General features: G+C 33.4%; 1 protein-coding gene across 3 annotated transcripts; it reads left to right on the top strand.

Annotated features, from left to right (window-relative positions):
* The first annotated feature begins 454 nt into the window (after positions 1-454).
* LOC133181956 (ADAMTS-like protein 3) lies at positions 455-19,563 on the top strand. Of its 3 annotated transcripts, XM_061316617.1 has the most exons (18): positions 460-604; positions 701-888; positions 2,275-2,433; positions 5,562-5,795; positions 6,062-6,212; positions 6,461-6,590; positions 7,727-7,934; positions 9,435-9,570; positions 9,881-9,910; positions 10,227-10,317; positions 10,858-10,988; positions 11,156-11,260; positions 12,662-12,791; positions 12,962-13,172; positions 14,244-15,047; positions 16,635-16,820; positions 18,127-18,274; positions 18,875-19,563. In XM_061316617.1, exons 2-18 carry the CDS (start codon positions 841-843, stop codon positions 18,976-18,978), a joined length of 3,006 nt encoding a protein of 1,001 aa, XP_061172601.1. In that variant the 5' UTR covers positions 460-604; positions 701-840; the 3' UTR covers positions 18,979-19,563. The 3 variants fall into 3 exon arrangements, with proteins under 3 accessions (XP_061172600.1, XP_061172602.1, XP_061172601.1); XM_061316616.1 differs by having other exon boundaries at positions 455-888; XM_061316618.1 differs by lacking the exon at positions 9,881-9,910 and having other exon boundaries at positions 455-888.
* Positions 19,564-19,788: the final 225 nt, after the last annotated feature.

Genomic DNA, 19,788 nt, shown 5'->3' with positions numbered 1-19,788 from the left:
TAATATTTGGTCTACCGACCGACCGACTGGTGCAACGCAATGTTTTTTCAAGGAGGACATAAAAAAAAATGAGATCAATTTAAATTTTTTTTTCAAATAACCCATTTATGGAAAACATACAAAGCAAAAATACAACATATTTTCAATTTTATTTAGCAAAGTCTTTTTTAAATGTAGTTCATTAGCATTTATGCATATACAACATCGTTCTCTCTTGGTTGCCTTGTGTTAAATGTTTTATCATCTTGGGCTTTAATTAAGAGTCATATGTTTGGCTAACTTCAACTTAACAAGATAAAGAAAACAGCCATACTCTCACGGAGTTTTCAGCACTTCAGTTTGTTTATCGCGTCCCGCTTCTCTTTGTTTAGAGCACTATAAATGTTTTGAAATAAGTGCATTGCATAAGAACACACACACGTTTTTTTTTTCTTTCCTGGATTTGATTTATTAAAACTGTAACTCGGGAATGTAAGATTTGTGTGAAAACTCCTGGTCAGTTGAACACCTTTCGTGGTTGTATCGAATTTCTTCCTCACCTGGTGACTCCGAAAGATTTGAGGAGATACATTTTTCTTCTTAAGTTGGAGTACATTCCACGTCGGTTTGTTTATTAACGTGGATCAAGTTTTTACTATCATTTCATTTGCAAATCTCCTATTTTGTGAGACCTGGGTTTATCGTATCTTTCAATTTAAAGGGCCCCAATTCCCGGAGGAGAATCCGACTAATAAGTAAAGACTGGTTCCGCAACGGTGACTGCACTGAATTGTCAAATCGAGATGTGACGAGGGGAAAAGCAGGACTCTTGTTTCTAAAAATGATGGATACTTGGTCAGAATGAAGGTTCTGTCAGTTTATCTGGGCATCTTGTTTTTCCTGAGTACAGTAAGTGCAAATTTCATAAATTTGTTCACTTTGGAAATTATTTTTTAATAGAATCAAATTCTAATAACCTTCCCATGTTGAAGTATCATGCGAATTTTCAGTTGTTACGTGATGTAAGGAACAGTGTTTATCAATATTGTGATAGGTGTTTACTGTTATATTGACTTTACTTATTTTGTGTGTTTTAAATCTGAGATCTTACGTTTGTTCTCCTGTTTTTTTTTTTATCCTTGAGCTTATGGGAAATGTTCAATTTAATTGGGTATAAAGTTACAATGTAAATTAGTACAGCGACTTTCAGAATTTCGGAGCGTAACAAAGGTCTGATTTTAATCAGATTGGAATTTAATAAAATTTTATTTTATTTTTGAACATGAAATTCAGCGTAAAAATTTCAAGGTCCTTTCAATCGTATTTTTCTTCTTATCTTGACCTTCGGATTGCATGGCTTGTAAAATTTTAGTCTTGAATTGCACATATAGAAGGACTAGTGGCTAATGTCAGAATGTGAGGGTGAAAAGTTGTTATGTATACGTAACATCAGGGTCGGACTCGCTTATATTCTGCACATCCTAAGTTCGCTTCATGTATATAAATTTATGTTTTTTGGTGTTTTAAATTATTTTATATATACAACAACTGGGGCATGTCACTTTCTTTATATGTATATAATTCTGTAATTTCTCGCTCTTTGCTTGACAATGGACGTCGAGACGATGGTATTTTTTTTCTTTTTAGACGTGAAAGTTTACACAAGGAAAGCCATGTATTTCTCTAAACAAGAGATAACATTTAAACAAATGGTTCTTATGAACAGTCCCAGATACCGCCTAATAACTGGAAGGGAATTAAAAGGCCAATACCCCCCATTAGGAGTCTATCAGATTCAATTAACCTTGCTATTCTCTCTTTTCCTATCATTTTTCAATTATCAATGTACAAAAATAAAGTTAACTACGAATTATATTCGTGTTGTCTGCACATGAACCGAGTTTTCGTTAATGATTTCACAGATGTATACATTACGAGATTTCAACAATCAAACACGATAAGCAAACATGCTAAACTTAGCAGTGTAGAAGTTTACATTTCTGAGATAGAAATAAAAAAAAATCCCCATATTTCAATGATTAGATCAATTTTTATGACTATGTGCTATCTCCAATGTTGTTAACCATAGAATCTTAAGTTTAGGATTGTTTGCGATCTAAATGATGTACCTTAATCATTTTTACAAAATATTGAAAAAATTAAAATTATAATTAACATTGATGTTATCGAATACCATCATTCTTGTTTTTAACATCCAATAAATCTTTCTAACTAATCGTCAAATTATCTGGCTATACACCGTTGAATGTGACGTTTTCTGTTCCTTTCCTGAAGGTCACAAGTGACTTGTGGAGTCCTTGGTCACCATGGAGCACTTGTTCCCGCACGTGTAATGGTGGCGCCTCCTATCGGACCAGACGATGTATCAAAAACCAGCATATAGTATATGGCTGCCGTGCAGAAGATGTTCAGTATAAATTATGTAATGCTCAGGTAATATCATTAAGGGACATGTTCATGCAATGTCATGCATCTGAAATCATTTATCATATAGATTATGACCGAATTTCTATTGTATACGTCATAAGGGGTGTATGCGGGTCATATACATGTATATAGTAAACTTAATGCATGTAATGTGGAACTCTTTTATTATAGAAATGAAAAATATTTTTTGACGTAAAAATATTCGAAGAAAGATGTAAGTATTATAAAGCTTACATTGTAGATCTGTAACAATGAGGTAGGACTACAAAGAGCCTTAGTGACGTCAATATCCACACACTATAAAGAGAGAACAAGTGTAAACCATTGTATCTGTACTCTCTGTATTGGAAGTATATTGCAGGAAACATACAGCATTAGATTCCTCTAAAAAGTCAATTAATATGCTCCTTGAATAATTGCATTGCAATCCTAGTGTACAGCCACAGCGACAAAGATCTTATTCAAAAGGCAAAATTCGAGTGGTTTGTTGGAAGAGATAGAGGATAGAGAACCTCTTTGATTGGAGTATTGTTAACTGAATGTTTTCTGTAGAAGTAAGGACTCCCACAGCATTTGATTTTTTTAGAAAGAGAACTTTAGTGTAAAGAACTTGTTCATTCGATTCTTGTTAAGTGATATTGTATTTCGACTTTAGATGCCATTGTTGGCGTGGGTTTGGGAGTTTAAACAAACAGTATATTTTAAAACCTTTTCCAATTGTACAAGTCTTCGCTATTAATTGGGCGTTAATTTTTATATCAGCTTTCTTTGGTTAAAAACTTCTTAAACTTTTCCGCAATACGTTTCTGTAGAATTTCATGAATCTAGAGACCATCAGAAATAAATCTGAGCATGTCTTGTATTTTTTTTTTTTTTTGAGAGAGAAATAAGGATAAAAGATAACTTACACGAGGCATATACATAAAAATGTCTGTTTAGATAGTGAAGAAAAGTTTGTTTACTGTTATCATAGTGTACAATATCTGCCAGGGAAGAAAAATAGGTTGTAATGTATCCCTCATCGTTAAGAATTGGATTGTTATTTATGTTTCATACATATCCGCCCATCTTCATTAATATCTGTTTAATAACAGAGGCTGGACAAACAGGGTGCGCACTAAAGAGCGATTTATCCCTATAAATGACCACTACGCTGAGGTCTGGCGCGTCAGGTTTCAATTAGCCACATACTGAGGGAGCCATTCTATCATTTGTTACATGATATTTTTTTGTTAAATCTTTCTCACACCCATGAGGAAAAGAGGAAGAAAAATTGACATTACGAGAAATTAAGATCTTTAGTCTGGTATTGTACATAGCCACCCTGATGGTGCCTGGCTGTAGATCTGCGAATGAACCTATTAAGGAAATGTATACCTGGTACATTTACAATTTTTTCCCCTTATCTCCTTATTAAGAGACATTCTTTGCGAGTATTTTATCTCTTATATGGGTCATACGCATAGTCAGAGAATTTCCTGAAATTTCCTATGATAAAAGTATGCGATACTTTTAACTCATATCAGGTTAATATTGGTTGATACGTGTCAGGGATACCAATGGCAACATGTTTAGAGTCTAATCATTTAAAGAAGAAAAGTGACAGTGACTGTTTCCAAAAGTCGAAGATATTTTGGAAAATAACCATTACATATGTTACTATGGAAACAAAGTATTGAAAAACATTTTTTCTCACTCATTTTTATTAATCATACATTCAAAATTTAAAAGCAATCAAAAGTTCTCATATAACCAAATAATAGGGAAAGATCCTTGTAACATATCTTAATGTGATATTTTTATGTTGGTTGGCAATACTAGTAGATGCTATGTCAGTAATACCGAAAAGTTATTTCTAATTAACTCTCTATGTTTTCATTGGTTTCTATCTTTTCTGTATAACTGGAAAGCAATTTATATAGGCAATAGTGTGGTATAAATTTCCACTTTTCAAAAGTTCTAAACTTGTTTCCTAATGTACATGTATACTTTAAACCAATACGATGTTGTTTCCATGGTTACCATAATTATAATAAGAACTTCCTATATTTTTATACTGCTCTCTGAGTTACAAGGTCTTAAAGATATATATTTTGAAATTTCTATTCTCCATGTTTTTTTTTTCTCCATAAGATGACATTATTTTTCAAATCTAGTCCACAATTTGTGTGTCGCAATGCTGTGTTATCATGATATTTATTTTTAGAATAATATTGCTATAAGTCATGATTAGTCATATAAGGTCAACTGTTTTTATTGTTTCTTTACATCGGTTATCGAGTTTGGTCATGTAGCTCCTGTAATTAGTAAATGTTGTCAAATGAGTGTTTTTAATAATATAAAATGTATGCCAAATGTAGCCATGATTACAAGTTTCCACATTTATAAGAATGTATTCCAAACATTTCTTTACGTCATAAGTGGTACTTAGGTACATTGTTTTTGTGTGAGTGGTCAATTTGGTTTTCTAAGTCCTTCTTAAGGACAAATGATACAAACAAAAAAATGGATACCTGGATTGGTATATATTTTGGGTCCTATTTTGGTTGTAAATGATGCAAATAATTAATTTCTAAATTATTAAGAAATTGTAAACTTTCTACGGTGTTTAAAATTCTACCTTTCTGCAACCATCCTTATTATTCTATACAAGTTTTTATCACTTTAAATCCCATTATTGTTAAGATGTGAATGAAAAATCAAAATCTATTCGGTAAAACTTATTCATTTTACTTATATAAACATGACTCAAGTTGTTATTTTCAAAATTTTTGATAAAAGTTTGTTTGTATCATCTGTCCATAAGGCTAAGTAAAAATTCAAAGTATATGAAAACCTCATTTTTTTTTTAAAATTTCTGCATACATGTAACAACCAAATTTTGATTGCCTTATGTTTCTCAACTATAATAATGAACCAAGTTTCATCATAATCGGTGACCGTGCGTGCTTTTTTGGCACGCATGGTCACCGATTATGATGAAATTTTCATTAAAAAAAATCAGCTGATGAAGAACAGCAGGGTCAAAGTGACTCGGTTGTGCATTGTGGCCCATGGCCATGTGTCTCTTGTTTCAAAGATAATGCAACAAAATATTTATTTTGGCAAAGAATAACTTGATCTTTATTAATCAGGAATGTATTTTGGATGACCCTGATTTCCGGGCTGTTCAGTGTTCGTCCTTCAATAACCAGCCATATTCAGGGAGGTTTCTGAAATGGATCCCCTACCATGACTCCACCAGTCCCTGTGCCCTATACTGCCAGGCAGTGGGGTCTAATATAATCCACAGGTTCGCGGACAAAGTACTTGATGGGACGAGATGCCGTAATGGTTCCAAAGATATGTGCATTGATGGCAAGTGCTGGGTAAGTAGATAAACATGCACTTTGTTATAGTTTTCAATTCACCACAATTAAGGTTCTATTTATGATTATAACACCCCTACAACTTTTAACTAATTCATAAAGTCACACTTGAAGAAAATTCGCTGTTTCGTCTTGGTTGCATCTATGACCAGAGATAAGAATGAAGTTTTCGGAAAGCTAATGGTTGGGGTTGCGTGACATAATTATATTTTATAATGTCTTGGGATATTTAACGTTGATCTAACAGATAATATGACATTTTGTAGCACGTAGGATGTGATAATGTACTTGGATCAAAAATAGAGATGGATAATTGTGGTGTTTGTGGGGGAAACAATTCGTGTATTTCCCCGACTTTTGCCAAATTTCAGTGGAAACAATCAGGATTTGGTGAATGTTCATCGACTTGTGGTGTAGGTAACACGATTTTTTCATTTTCTCGTGCAATTGAACGTCACTTTTTGTTCTTTTAGGAACTCATATCTAATCAGACAAATAAACTTTTATAAGAATTGTTTAAATCTGTAAAATTCTTGAAATTTTTTTCTCAGAAAAGTTGCTAGTATTTTAAAGTAAAAATAGATTAGTGTGATTTCTTACCCAATCTGTAAGTAATTAACTCCGTAGCAGAATTTAATCTTCCATAAGTTTTTTTTTTCATCAAGGATATAGAAGAACAAGAGTGGTTTGTAATAATCGAGTAACAGGGAAACAAGTCAGCAATAAAAGATGTATGCGAGAGAGAAGACCACAAACGTACACACAGACCTGTCAAATACAGGAATGTGGAGAGAGGTAAGAGGACCACAAACGTACACACAGACCTGTCAAATACAGGAATGTGGAGAGAGGTAAGAGGACCACAAACGTACACACAGACCTGTCAAGTACAGGAATGTGGAGAGAGGTAAGAGGACCACAAACGTACACACAGACCTGTCAAATACAGGAATGTGGAGAGAGGTAAGAGGACCACAAACGTACACACAGACCTGTCAAGTACAGGAATGTGGAGAGAGGTAAGAGGCCCAAAAAATGTACACACAGACCTGTTAAGTACAGTAATGTGGAGAGAGGTAAGAGGACCACAAATTTACACTCAGACCTCTCAAGTACAGAAATGTGAAAGAGGTAAGAGGACCACAAACGTACACTCTGACCTGTCAAGTACAGGAATGTGGAGAGAGATATGAAGACCACAAACGTACACTCAGACCTGTCAAGTACAGGAATGTGGAGAGAGGTAAGAGGACCACAAACGTACACTCAGACCTGTCAAGTACAGGAATGTGGAGAGGGGTAAGAGGACCACAAACGTACACTCAGACCTGTCAAGAACAGGAATGTGAATGAGGTAAGAGGACCACAAACGTACACTCAGACCTGTCAAGTACAGGAATGTGGAGAGAGGTAAGAGGACCACAAACATACAGTCAGACCTGTCAAGTACAGAAATGTGAAAGAGGTAAGAGGACTACAATGTACCCTCAGACCTGTCAAGTACAGAAATGTGAAAGAGGTAAGAGGATTTCAAACATATACTCAGACCTGTCAAGTACAGGAATGTGGAGAGAGGTAAGAGCACCACAAAACCACAAACATACACTCGGACCTGTCAAGTACGGGAATGTGGAGAGAGGTAACAGGACCACAAACGTACACTCAGACCTGTCAACTTATACCTTCATGTAGAAATTATTTGTAACAGTTGTGATGAAGAATTCACATTAAAAAATAAATAAATAACAACAATTACGTAGTAATATCGGAAATATCTTAATATCGGAAAGCATTAACTTATATTCTCCGATCATGATTGTTGAAAGCATTTTGGTCACAGTTTTGGGGTTCAATTTGTGGGCAATAAAATTTTTCTATATCGTTTAGCTTACTATACAAAAATGTTCTTATATTTAATAAATTCTTATTAGTTTTAGGTACGACTGGGTGTATGGACGCTGGAGTAAATGTTCGTGCTCTGTAAAATTCACACGGAGAGCCAGACGATGCGTTAAGTTTTATACGAATTCTTCCCAAACCTATGTGAATGAAACATTCTGTAACACTCTGACACCAGAGGCCAGAAGATTGTGTGACAGGAAGTTCTGTCCTGTTTGGCATGTTGGCCATTGGTCACCAGTAAGCAATATTTTATAGATTGAAAATTAAGCCTTATAAAATGGAAGTATTTCAATAATGTAATAGTTTACAGGTATTGTTTATTTTTGAGCCAGATCAAATAAAAGCTGGCAACGTGAACGGTGCCATCGGGTACTATAATATATAAAGCATACTATGATAACGGGAACTGCATTTTTGTGAATGTTTGAACATGTAATATTAAAAGTGTATAAAGAAAAAAAACAGAAATGTATGAATAAAGTATTCTGGAAGAATAGAACATAAACCATGTTATTCAATCTAAGTCTGCCATTAGGATAAAAAAGGGTATATATTATGACGTCATAATTAAAAAAAAAATAATTCAAATTCACATACGAAATTTGGATACAAAAGATATAACGCGAAAATCTCGAGAGATCTCAACATTTGGACCTGAAATTCCAAAACTGGTAATATATTGTTCTCGTGTTTTGTTTTGTTTTTTTCTTTTCTTTTGCTTTTATTTAACATACTACTTCAAAATTAGCCATAATATTTATTATATTATAGTGACAAGAACATTTGCTTTTGTAAGATGCTTTATCTCAGTTTTTTACCATATATTATATTAAATAGTTCCCATCAGGATTTTAGTCTCAAAAGTGATTTTATTCTTTCCTTGCACAGCAAAAAGTAACCGCCACTCTATTTTTCTTTTTATAGTAGCCTAAGCACTAAACGGCAACGCGATACTATAATTTACATGAATCTCCTGTTAGTGATACATGTACTCTGTGATTTAACACCAAAAATATTTAAAAAGTTGAAAGATTTATTTAACCTTGACAATGTTATCATGAAAGGATAAATCGTGTTCGTGTACTATATGCAACTACTATATTTGCTTTCTTTGATTTTTGTTGTTGGTTTCTTTTCTTAAAAAAAAAAAGAAAGAAAAGAAAAACCATTACATTTGGAATAAAATGTAACGTTTTGAGCTTGGGAAAGACATTGGTACGACACGACTTGTTTGCAGCATAAAATGAGGTCAATTTCTGCAATATATCGCAATTTTCATTAATTTCAAAAGTTTTAAGTATGATTCGAAGTAAGTGCATAAATCACACATAAAGAAAGAAACCAAGGTTTCTAGGCAGTTGCATCGTCTCCATTAAAGTGGCAATGCATTGAACCGGAAGTTTCAAGTGACCAGAAGTATTGCTGATCTTTGTCGACAGTCAAGATTTCGGGTAACTACTGCTCGTCGATATCGTTACTTGGTGATTTCGCATTTTTCAAAAATCTGGATTTATGTGTCGAGCAGTTATCCATTAATTTTATCAGTAACTTAACCAGTATCAATTACTAAATAAATGGAATGAATAATTTAAGAAAAAAATTGTATTTAAACAATTTTAAGATGTGACCCCTATAATTAATATCACAAATAAAAAATGCTCTGGTACATGTACATGTTCATAAGATTGGCGGGTTAGAAGTTTTGATTAGTATACATTTATTGATTATGAATTACAGTGTTCTGTATCATGTGGTGACGGTGTTCAACGTAGAGGTGTCGTCTGCCAACACTTTGGAAGAGAATTTTGTGATCTAAAAACTAAACCCATAACAGTTCAATCTTGTAATACTACTCCGTGTCTAGTTCAAAGAGGTATGTATCACATTTTAAAACAAAATTAAAATTTGCCTGACTTGCTTTGGAGGTATGGTTATTATTAAATTATGTCATTGGGTAAAGGTGTCTAAATATTGCTAGAATATAGGATGTCTGTCTTAGAGCTTAAAATCATTCTACAAGAATTTTTTTTAACAAAATCAGAACTTTATAAAGTTTCTGTCGGGCAAAGTGCTTTTAATTATATTTACTAGTATGTGTTATGTGATACATCATTGGTACTTGGTTGCCTTTACTTTATACATGGCTTGCTTGACATTAGTTTTTATTGCTTGTTCTTTTAAAGATTCCAGCTATGCAGATTACATGCTTAAAGGTATGGTGTTAAGATGAAGCAGCATGATAGTGCATTTTTGCATACATCTAACATATCAAGTATTCAAATGCCAGATATATACATTTCAAACTGCGCTCAGCATCTTCATTTGTAAAGTATGAGGATTAAATCAACTCTTTTACAATATTTAAAGATTTTACAATCAGACAATTAATAACTTGATGTATTTGAAGATAGAAAAGAAAATGGAAAGCTTAATTGTCATGAGAAATAGAAAATTGTTGATAAAAAATTCCACTGCGTTTGGCGTTCTCTAAATGAAATTAATTTATAATAAATTTTGTATAATATCTAGATTTACAAGAGGTAGTGATTGGGGAGTCGGACAGTGAGTCGATAAAACGAATACCACCCCAGAACATCACAGACAAGGAACCACGCCCAAGGTTTGTGTGTGAGAGAATAAATGTACCTCGCCGAGTAAAGAAAATACGATCATAATGTAAATATAGGCGGAACTACTACGTGAAACAGAATACTACAGGCAAATAAAATTTGTTTTTAAAGCACAATAGTGCTGTAATATTACGCTGCTAATAATTCCTAATACAATTTTAAATCATTTGGGGTGGGCTTAGTAAATGTACAAGGTCACATGTATTCAATTACAAATGATGGGGAATAAATTTCTAAAGTTGTATGGAGCACAGCACAGATTTTATAAAAGAAATGAAATAGAGATCGTGGTCCAGATTTTAAGTTCGTGTTGTAATAACTCTATTAAGATTTTAGATAACATTCCATATGAGTTGAATTACCTATTTTTAACATAAACTAATTAATGTGAATATATTTTATGGCAATGAACCTATAAACAGTACTGAAGGCAGGTTGATCTATTGAAAACATATTTATAGACTGAAAAAAGCAATAGTGTTTGTTCTGGGGCATTGGAAGGTAAATTATATAATTTTAAATCCCGTTAGATATATGGCGAGAGAATGGCAGTCCTGCAGCGTCACGTGCGGAAGAGGCCGGAAGTGGCGTTACGTAAAATGTCAAGTTTATGTCCCAAACACTGGTAAAATGTCAGAACTTCCGGACGAGGAATGCCCTGGTGAATAATTCATTTGTTGTTTTGTTCAGAACTTCAATAAATTCAGCAACTTAAATTCTTTTTTCAGTGTTCGATAGAAATAAAGAATATCAACAGCTGTTGCAACCTTTAAAATTTTCTCATTTTCTTTCGTACATATTATGTAAACCAAGAATTTGCTTTTAAAGGATTAAAGCCTTTGACATCTTCTCCTTGTGTAATAAAGGATTGTGTAGAGCAGTTTGAGTACCGCAGCGTTGGCATGACGTCATGTAGTCGCAGTTGCCTTGGTGGTAAGTGTTCTCCTCAAGGCACTGGATACAAATGAAAAGCAACTTGATGATGTCAGATGACAGTAACATGTAGGGGTTTAACTCAAAATATACTCTCTTTTATACCTAGATAACTAGTGAAAAAGCAATTATAATAGTTAGTCCATAGTTAACATAAATATATACAGATATCAAACTGATTATAAAATGCTCCACAGGTCTTTTATGTTAGTACGTACTATACTATTTCATACAATAAATTAATTACTAGTCTGAAATAAAAGAATTTTATTAAGCATGGATTCCGTACATGTTTAAAAAGGATTTTTGAAAATCAGTTTTTTTTGATATTTTTTTCGACCACCAATAAACTTCCTTGAAAAAAATTCCGAAACCTTATTGCAAATCTACAAAACACACCAATTATATTCTCGAAATTGATTTGGCTGTAGCATTAAATGTTTAAGGAGTTTTCGGAATATCGTTTTATGTAGAAAAAATGTAATTTTGGCCCCCGATTTAAGCCTTCCCTATGAAACCAAAAATTCCGAAACCGTATTGCCAATAAAGGACATCACCAATTATATTCAAAAGATGAAATGGCTACTGCAAACAATTTAAGATGAATTCTGGGATCCGATTTTATAAGGAAATATTCTTTTTTCGACTCAATTGGCCCTTAGGATGAAAATGTCATTCCTGAACCCCACCCAAAAGCTTTCTTCAATCCTCTGAAATCTGATAAAATAGTTGTTTTCCCGGTCCGTCCGTCACATTATCTTCATCCTCCATTTCCTCTAAGTTTTCAGAATTTCCTTGTTCATCCTGGTAAGGGGGAGGAGGGCAAATTTTGGGCCGAAAAAAAACTTGTACCAAGAAAACCACCTTGAAACCGAAAAACGACGTCTTCTAAAAAATGTTTCCAAAACTCTTCGTTCATTTCACACATTAATTAAATTCTTGTTCTGAGTTATGATTGGTGGTTTCTTGCAAATGTGCAATAAGTTTCGGAATTTAATTTTTCCTGCAATGGGGGCAATTTAAGGACCGAAAATATGACAAACTCCTTTTTAACAGAATTTATTACAATGGGCCACATGCTTACCTCAACATTTTATGCTCAATTTATACATTTATATGTAAGATATAACAATTGTTATGACTTCTTCGCTAGTTAGATACAAAGTAGAGAACTATAAGAGTACATTTAGAGGCAAACACTTACGTTCAGGTATTGAAGTCTTAGGAAGCTGCTGCTGTAAGATGTTTTACCTAATATTAAACTTTATGAATATTATGTGACGTTTTGTAAAGAAACTCAACTTACCGGATGTTGATAGTTGAAATAAACATATTTTAAGTGACAAGATCAGTTTTTTTCCCTATATTTTAGGATTATTTTCACTAATCTTGATGTTCCAGGTGTACAACAAACAATAATCAGATGTGTGAATGTATATAACGGTTCCACTGTGGACGATAAATATTGCAGTAATGCAAAACTTGTTCCCATTGAAAGGAGAGTGTGCAATGATATCAATTGTCCACAGAGGTAATGCTATTTTTTTTTTTACTTTGTGTAGTATTTTGACTGAAAACCTCTTTACCCTTTTCGTTGTTTACCCAAATATTACACTTTTCAATTTTGATATTTTTTTTAATAAAATGCAACCAGATATCGTGAATTGTAAAGATAATTTAAAAATTGCACGTCATATTTAGATGGAAAATTGGTGATTTTGGGATGTGCTCAGTGAGCTGTGGCGGTGGAATAATGCACCGTGACGTAGAGTGCATCCAAGAATTTGCAGCTAGATACAGACACGTGATCCACCTACCAGACAACATGTGTGAGCAGCCCATCCCAACACGTAATAGAAAGTGCAATAAAATAGACTGTCACTCTGAGTGGATGACAGGTGCTTGGTCACAGGTAAAACATATTTGTATTCAGATATAGGGAAACCTGGGAAAGATGTGTAGTCTTTTGCAAGCATCTTTTTTTTGTATGGTTATCAATCAACGGAAGCGTATTGCTGTTACTTGAAAATATTTTTGCTATGTTGTACGTACGAGATACTGTAGGGTTATTTTCGCCCCGTGTTTCAAAGTTTTTCGTATTAATTATAATCATTTTATTGTGAATTTTCCATTTGTTTAAAGAAGATGGGCGAACAAGGCGAGCGAAGTGCCTATAGTGCAACAAACATGAAGGTGAAAAATTAAATCTCAACAATAACAATTTTTTCTTTGAGATTTCATCTAACATTAAAGTACACTTTATGTAAAATTTCCACAATTTGCAAAAATCCCACGAAGTTTGAAATTATTTGCCTATGAAATAGCATTCACACACTAAAGATGACAAAAAGGATCATTTTCTCACACTTTAACAAAATGTTTTGATATGAGTGGGTCTTCGCTCCATTTTTTTTGAAAGGTTATCATCAAAGTTTGCTTAAAACTATACATTTTTTGGTAAACAAAAACATGGAGCAAAGACCCACTCTACCTTAAAAATACACTTTTATGACATAACATTCGCATCTTCTGAGAAATACTTGGTCCATTTAGTCAAGGGTCATATCGCAAACATAATTTAAATGCCACTATTCATCAGGAGTTGTGTAGCGTAGTGGTTGGTCTTAGGATACTCAGGATTTTTATTGCTAGGGGGTTCGATCCCAACGAATACCACAATTATTTTTAATAACAGAATAAATTTTGCCGGGAAATTTTTCCTCAGAAAAGTTTTGTTTATCATAATTTCATGAATTTCAATATAGAAAACTTTACTCTAAATACTAATTTCATAAACTGAATTAAATTTTTTACATATCTGAAGATATAGGCATTCTGCACGCCTTGTTCACCCATCTCCTTTGTAGTTTGTTCAACTTCTTTTGCCATACATACAATGTATGTGACATATTCAATTGCACGCATATTCTGTTTTGCTTCTTTGGATTAATGTTTCTCTTAAGAATTTTATGAATTTTTTTAGTGTTCGGTAACATGTGGTTCTGGATATCAGTCACGTGATGTGTACTGTATCAAAAAGAATGCTAAAGGTCATTATATCAATATAACATCGGATTTATGTGATTCGAACAAGCAGCCAATAGATGTTCAAAACTGTAATCAAACTGTGTGTCCAAAACCAAAGTTAAGGTCCCTTGATGTGCAGTTCTTTCAACTAGACAAACTAAAACGAGTGAAACTTACTATTGGAATGTCAGCGGTCATATTACCAGGAACAACAATACTAATTAAGTGTCCAACACGGGGGATACAAATACAAGATATCAAGTGGCTTAAAAATGGAACCTTTATTACATATTCTGGAAGAATCAAATTAACTCGAAAGAGATTCTTGAAAATCAAAAACGCGATTCCAGAGTTTGATTCTGGGACGTACTCCTGTAAGGCAGGGTCCCTGCAATCGACTTCTAGTGTCACCTTTAGCAGTGTGTACGACATAATTAAAGCTACAATGCGAAGGGAGAAATACCTCTCTGGACTTCAGCCATTAAATTTAGTTGCACGTAGTGTGCCCACAAAACAGATTGACCCAGTGTCGAGGCGGTACAGGCCCCTGTACCTTGTTCAGTCGGAATGGCGTTCGTGCTCTGCTTCGTGTGGTGGCGGGTTACAGTCACGAAATGTCAGTTGTGAGATCATTACGCGTGATTATTATGAAGTGTTTCCGGTGAGATATTGTACTAGAGCTGGACACAGTGCACCAATGTTGATTCAAAGCTGTAATACATTTCCTTGTGTTGAATGGCAGCGAGGGAACTGGTCAGAGGTATATTAAAATTTTATATACACATACACATGTAAAATCAATTATGAAAACGTTTCAAGGCCAAAATAAAAATTACCTTTGTTTCCCCTAACGCGACCGACCCAATTAAAACGCGCCGACTGGAAAGTTTTTTTTCCTAAGATTATTCAAATACTTTTTTTAAGTTTATCAACTTCTATAAAATAAAATTCCATCAAATCTCTTTTTAATCAGATCGGATGATTTTGTTCTGTGATTTTCAAGCGTTTATTGGAAACAAAATAGCGCCTACAACATATGGTCACGGAGGGTTAGTTCGTGTTTTAAAAGAAAGGCAACGCATCAACCTTATGCCTTTAGCATATTAGAATCCTGCACTCTTGAAACACTTTGTTTATAAAATATAATATCCAATGATTAATTGAAAGTGTTTGGGTTGTATTTACTAGCCTGTCTTAAAATTAAGGTACGTAGAGAGCATGCTTAGGCCCATAGGCCCTCCTCGTGATACCCCTCATGAGCAGACAATGGGCCCACCTTGTGAAAACACCAATCAGTTTCATTGCGATTTATTTGATTTGAGTTTTGATCTTATACACAGTTCATCTATATTCCAATGTTTACTATATGGGGCCATAGGAGTTGTAAATGCATATTTCATCCTAATGAATAGAATTCAAATGTCCTTTATTCCCGCCTTTTAATCATGGGTTAAACTTCGTAACTTTGACATTGTGTAAGACATGTTATCATTTTTAGATATTGTTTGCCTCAATTAAATATTGTTAACATGCTTTTTCCAAATAGATTTGAAATTATGTTACAAGCTTCCTGAGACGTCCGTGTATTTTTCTTTAATAAGGCCCTGGAAGATTGGTTGTTTCTTTGATTTGAATCTATTTGATAATTGTTGGGACAACAACATTTATTTAAACATTTGTCTGGTGAAGGACTCCAAATTTAGACGTGTACGTGGCACCTAAGGCCATGAGCAATGAGGATTGTTTTTCCCGTGCCAGTATCTAATGCGTAACTGGACCTAAGTTTTTACTGTGCCATTCGAAGAACTGTTCTCAACGTCCCGCATTAGGATTTGAACCTGCAACTTAGAAATAGCTCCTTACATCGAGACTCTAAAATGAAATGCTCTAGCAGCACTGCACAATTCGAAGCCTTTGAAAAAGTACAAAGCAATGGAAGCTGATAGTAGGTATAAAAAAAATACTCTGGTGTCCAGTCTTTGCGTACCAGAGAATCTTTTAAACAGATGTATTCGATTTTTAACAAATTTACTCTTGTATGAGATGGTTCGATTGAATAATAGTTGTGAATTAATTTACCTTAAATGTTGAGTTTAATCTGCATTTGTATGGTATTCTATCTGTTTACAAATCACTTTCTTTTGTACTTAACTTATTTATAAAGATATCATTCCATTAAATTTTAAGAAGGTATTTTCAAAGCTGCTGTCAAAAAAAAAAATATTTGCCTACCTACCTACCCATCTTGAGATTTTAGGGTCGGGTTAGGGGAAACAAAGATATTTTTAATGATGGCCCAATGTTCTTTTTTTATTCATTCATTCAACAATACATATTTCTTTTGTAGTGTTCTTCAAAGGAATGTGTGAGGGACAAAGTTGCTTTGCAAAGACGAGAAGTGAGTTGTATATCAAACGGTCAAATCATGAATGATACTGATCATTGTGACAGACTGGGAACGGTTCCTCCTTCAGAAAAGGAGTGTTCCAATAGTGACTGCAAAGCTGTCTGGACTGCATCGAAATGGACTCGGGTAAGGTAACTTTACAAATACATAAAATTAGCAATTACATGGTACATGTATTTACACTGTAAGCTTAATCTGTCTATGATGTTTTACAATTTCCATATGTGGAAAAAGATTATTAATATCGAAATAGCAAGTGTATAGACCCTGATTAGTACATAATCGAGAATTCAATGGTTTTCTGTCTATTTGTACCTCAGAGAAGATGTTTAAAAGAAACATCTCTTGTTATTCCTGTAATAAGATGTGGTCCTTGAACACCAATGTAATGGTTATATTTTGAAATGGTTATAAATTAAAACTTCATGATAATTGTCTTGGAGATTATCGAACTCATGATAATTTTATTTATTCGTAAACTTTAAATATTATTTGTTCAGGGAGTATTTAATTTCCACATCTGTGTCTTTGGATTGTTGTTTTATCTTACCTGAGCTGTAAGCCCAAGAAGCTTTTCTGAAGTCTGTCTGTCCATCTGTCTCTCTCTTTCATTTGTAATTTTTGCACAATTTAATTTCTCTAAAACCTCGAGGCCAATTTAGACCAAACTTGACAAAGAGCATCGAAGCACAGAGGGAATTTAAAGTTATTCAAATGACGGGTTATGCGCTTTTTCAAAAGGAGACAAAAAAGAAAAGGCCAAAAATAGGGCAAGGGTTATTTTAAAAGTCTTCTTCTGAACGGGCATATTTAAAAATCATCTTGTTGGGATTTTTTTCAGCAGGTGTTTTTGCAGTTGGCTGGGTCACTCTTAATGAAAATTCACACAAACGATAATGACCAAGTCTAGTGTATTCTTCAAAATTTTCAATTAATTTTTTCTCAGTGACTGATCAGCCAATCTTTTATAAACTTTAAACGTCTGTTCTTTACATTGATTGATTGTTGATTATTGTCTAACGCCGAGTCGGCAATATTTCAGCCATATTTCGGCGGAGTTCTTTACATTGTGTCAAAATCGTTTCTACGAAAAATGCAATTGCTTGGACAAAGTTTTTCATATTACCGTGAAAACATAAGGGGGGATTTGCTTAGTTGCTTACTCTACTTTTCGAATATTGTATTAATGGGGTCATTTCGGAGTGAAGCAAAGTTCTATTAAGAATATGTTTTTTAATTATTTTTTTTTAATTCAAACAGTTATTTTTTTAAAATTCTTTTAAGATCATAATTGCAATACTGAAAATTAAATCAGCACATCAATTTTTGGTATATACAGTGTCTTGGTGAATGTGGAACTAACGGTTTTAAAACAAGAACATAATTGCAATACTGAAAATGAAATCAGCATATCAATTTTTGGTATATACAGTGTCTTGGTGAATGTGGAACTAACGGTTTTAAAACAAGAACACTGAACTGTGTCTGGTCTAAAACCAAGCTTCATGCTGGACGCCACTGTGCCTCTGTGAAGAGACCAAAGACGATAAAAATGTGCAAAATGGGTAGCTGTCTTGATAGTGAGTTCTTTTGCTAATATTTCTTTTTAAGTCTTAAGTTATCAGGGGTTTATTTTCGATCTGTCTTTTTCGGCTGATTATGCTTACAAATTTATATTCTATAACTTACTTTAACATCTAGTAAGGTTTCAACAATTTGCCGTTTTACTTTTTATTCTGAGAATAAGATATTTCTTTTTCCTGGTGTTTCTCAATTTTTAGAAAAATAAATATCAAAATGTCTGTGGTAATTTTTTTTTAAAAAGATATCTCATATGGAGGGAAGAAAAACCATCTCTGTCTATTTGAATTATCTTTACACTTTAGAAAATAATTACTGTCTGATATATATGTGTGTGAGGGTGTGGGTGTGTGTGTGTGTGTGTCGATAGATTTATCTATCACTGCAATGTTATCTCTTTAAAACGAAAAAATATCTGTTTCAATAAAAGATGTATGAAAGTGAATAGTATTACTTGTCATGGAAGGAAAATTGATCACAACAGGTACAGGTAAACGCATACATGCAATTTTCTGACGATGAAATGTATTAATTATGTAAATTTCAAGTCAAATGTTCATATACGATAATTTGATGTAATATCTTTGTTTTATTTTCAGGATGTGCAGACAAGTCAGAATATTGCAGTGTTGTGAAGATAATGAAATTTTGTAAATTTACTAACTTTCGCAGGAATTGTTGTTTATCCTGTCAAGATTCTTGACTATAACATATTAGTTACTGAATTAATATTCAAGCTACCTCAGGTCACATATACGTTTATTATTGACCTACTGTCAAAAATGATGTATAAACATAATAATGTTTACAATTTTGCTTCTTGTCTGCAAAACACAATATTATAGTTATATTCTTATCATCACAAGACACAGATTTTTTTGTCCATTCTATTTCCACAAACCAGGTACACAAAAACCTATGGCTGGCGACAAAGGTATATCGTAAAGGAACCAAAAAATGCTCATTTATTTTCTTTCTCTAGAAGACATATATTAGATTTTGAAGAATGTGTATTACATACTGGTAGTTTGTCTCAATTGTTGGGGGAAATATACGGTGTACAGTTATAATATTGGGATGTGTACTTGAAAGGAAATACATGCATTCAACAAGAAAAAAAATATCAAATTTTGCATGACTTCTGATAGGCATTAAATTTTATCATTTGTCTGAAATCAAAAATTAGAGAGAGAGAGAGAGAGAGAGATGTCTTAATTTTTAAATATGGACGTAGCGCAGAAATACATGTACATAAATTGTTGGAATGTAAATAAATGAAGATAATTGGTGTGATTTAAGTTTTTAAAATTCTTGAGGATATGACTTTTCGTCCTTGCATATGCAAAAATTATCAAGAACTATATTCATGAACTTTTAAAACTGTAAAACATCTCTTATAAAATATTTTAAACAAGAAAAAGCGAACAACAACTAGTACAAGTTCTAATACATCTGCTAAAGAGCAAACAAGAAATCATTATGGCAACCTTTGATCACTGGAGCACTTTGTAGA

This window comes from Saccostrea echinata, unplaced genomic scaffold (genome assembly GCF_033153115.1).
Source record: "Saccostrea echinata isolate AGI-Se365-2 ecotype Australia unplaced genomic scaffold, CSIRO_AGI_Sech_v1 ptg000009l, whole genome shotgun sequence".
In the NCBI taxonomy this organism is placed as follows: domain Eukaryota; kingdom Metazoa; phylum Mollusca; class Bivalvia; order Ostreida; family Ostreidae; genus Saccostrea; species Saccostrea echinata.
The sequence above is the reverse complement of the archived record's forward strand: the minus strand, read 5'-3'. Positions and strand labels throughout refer to the sequence as shown.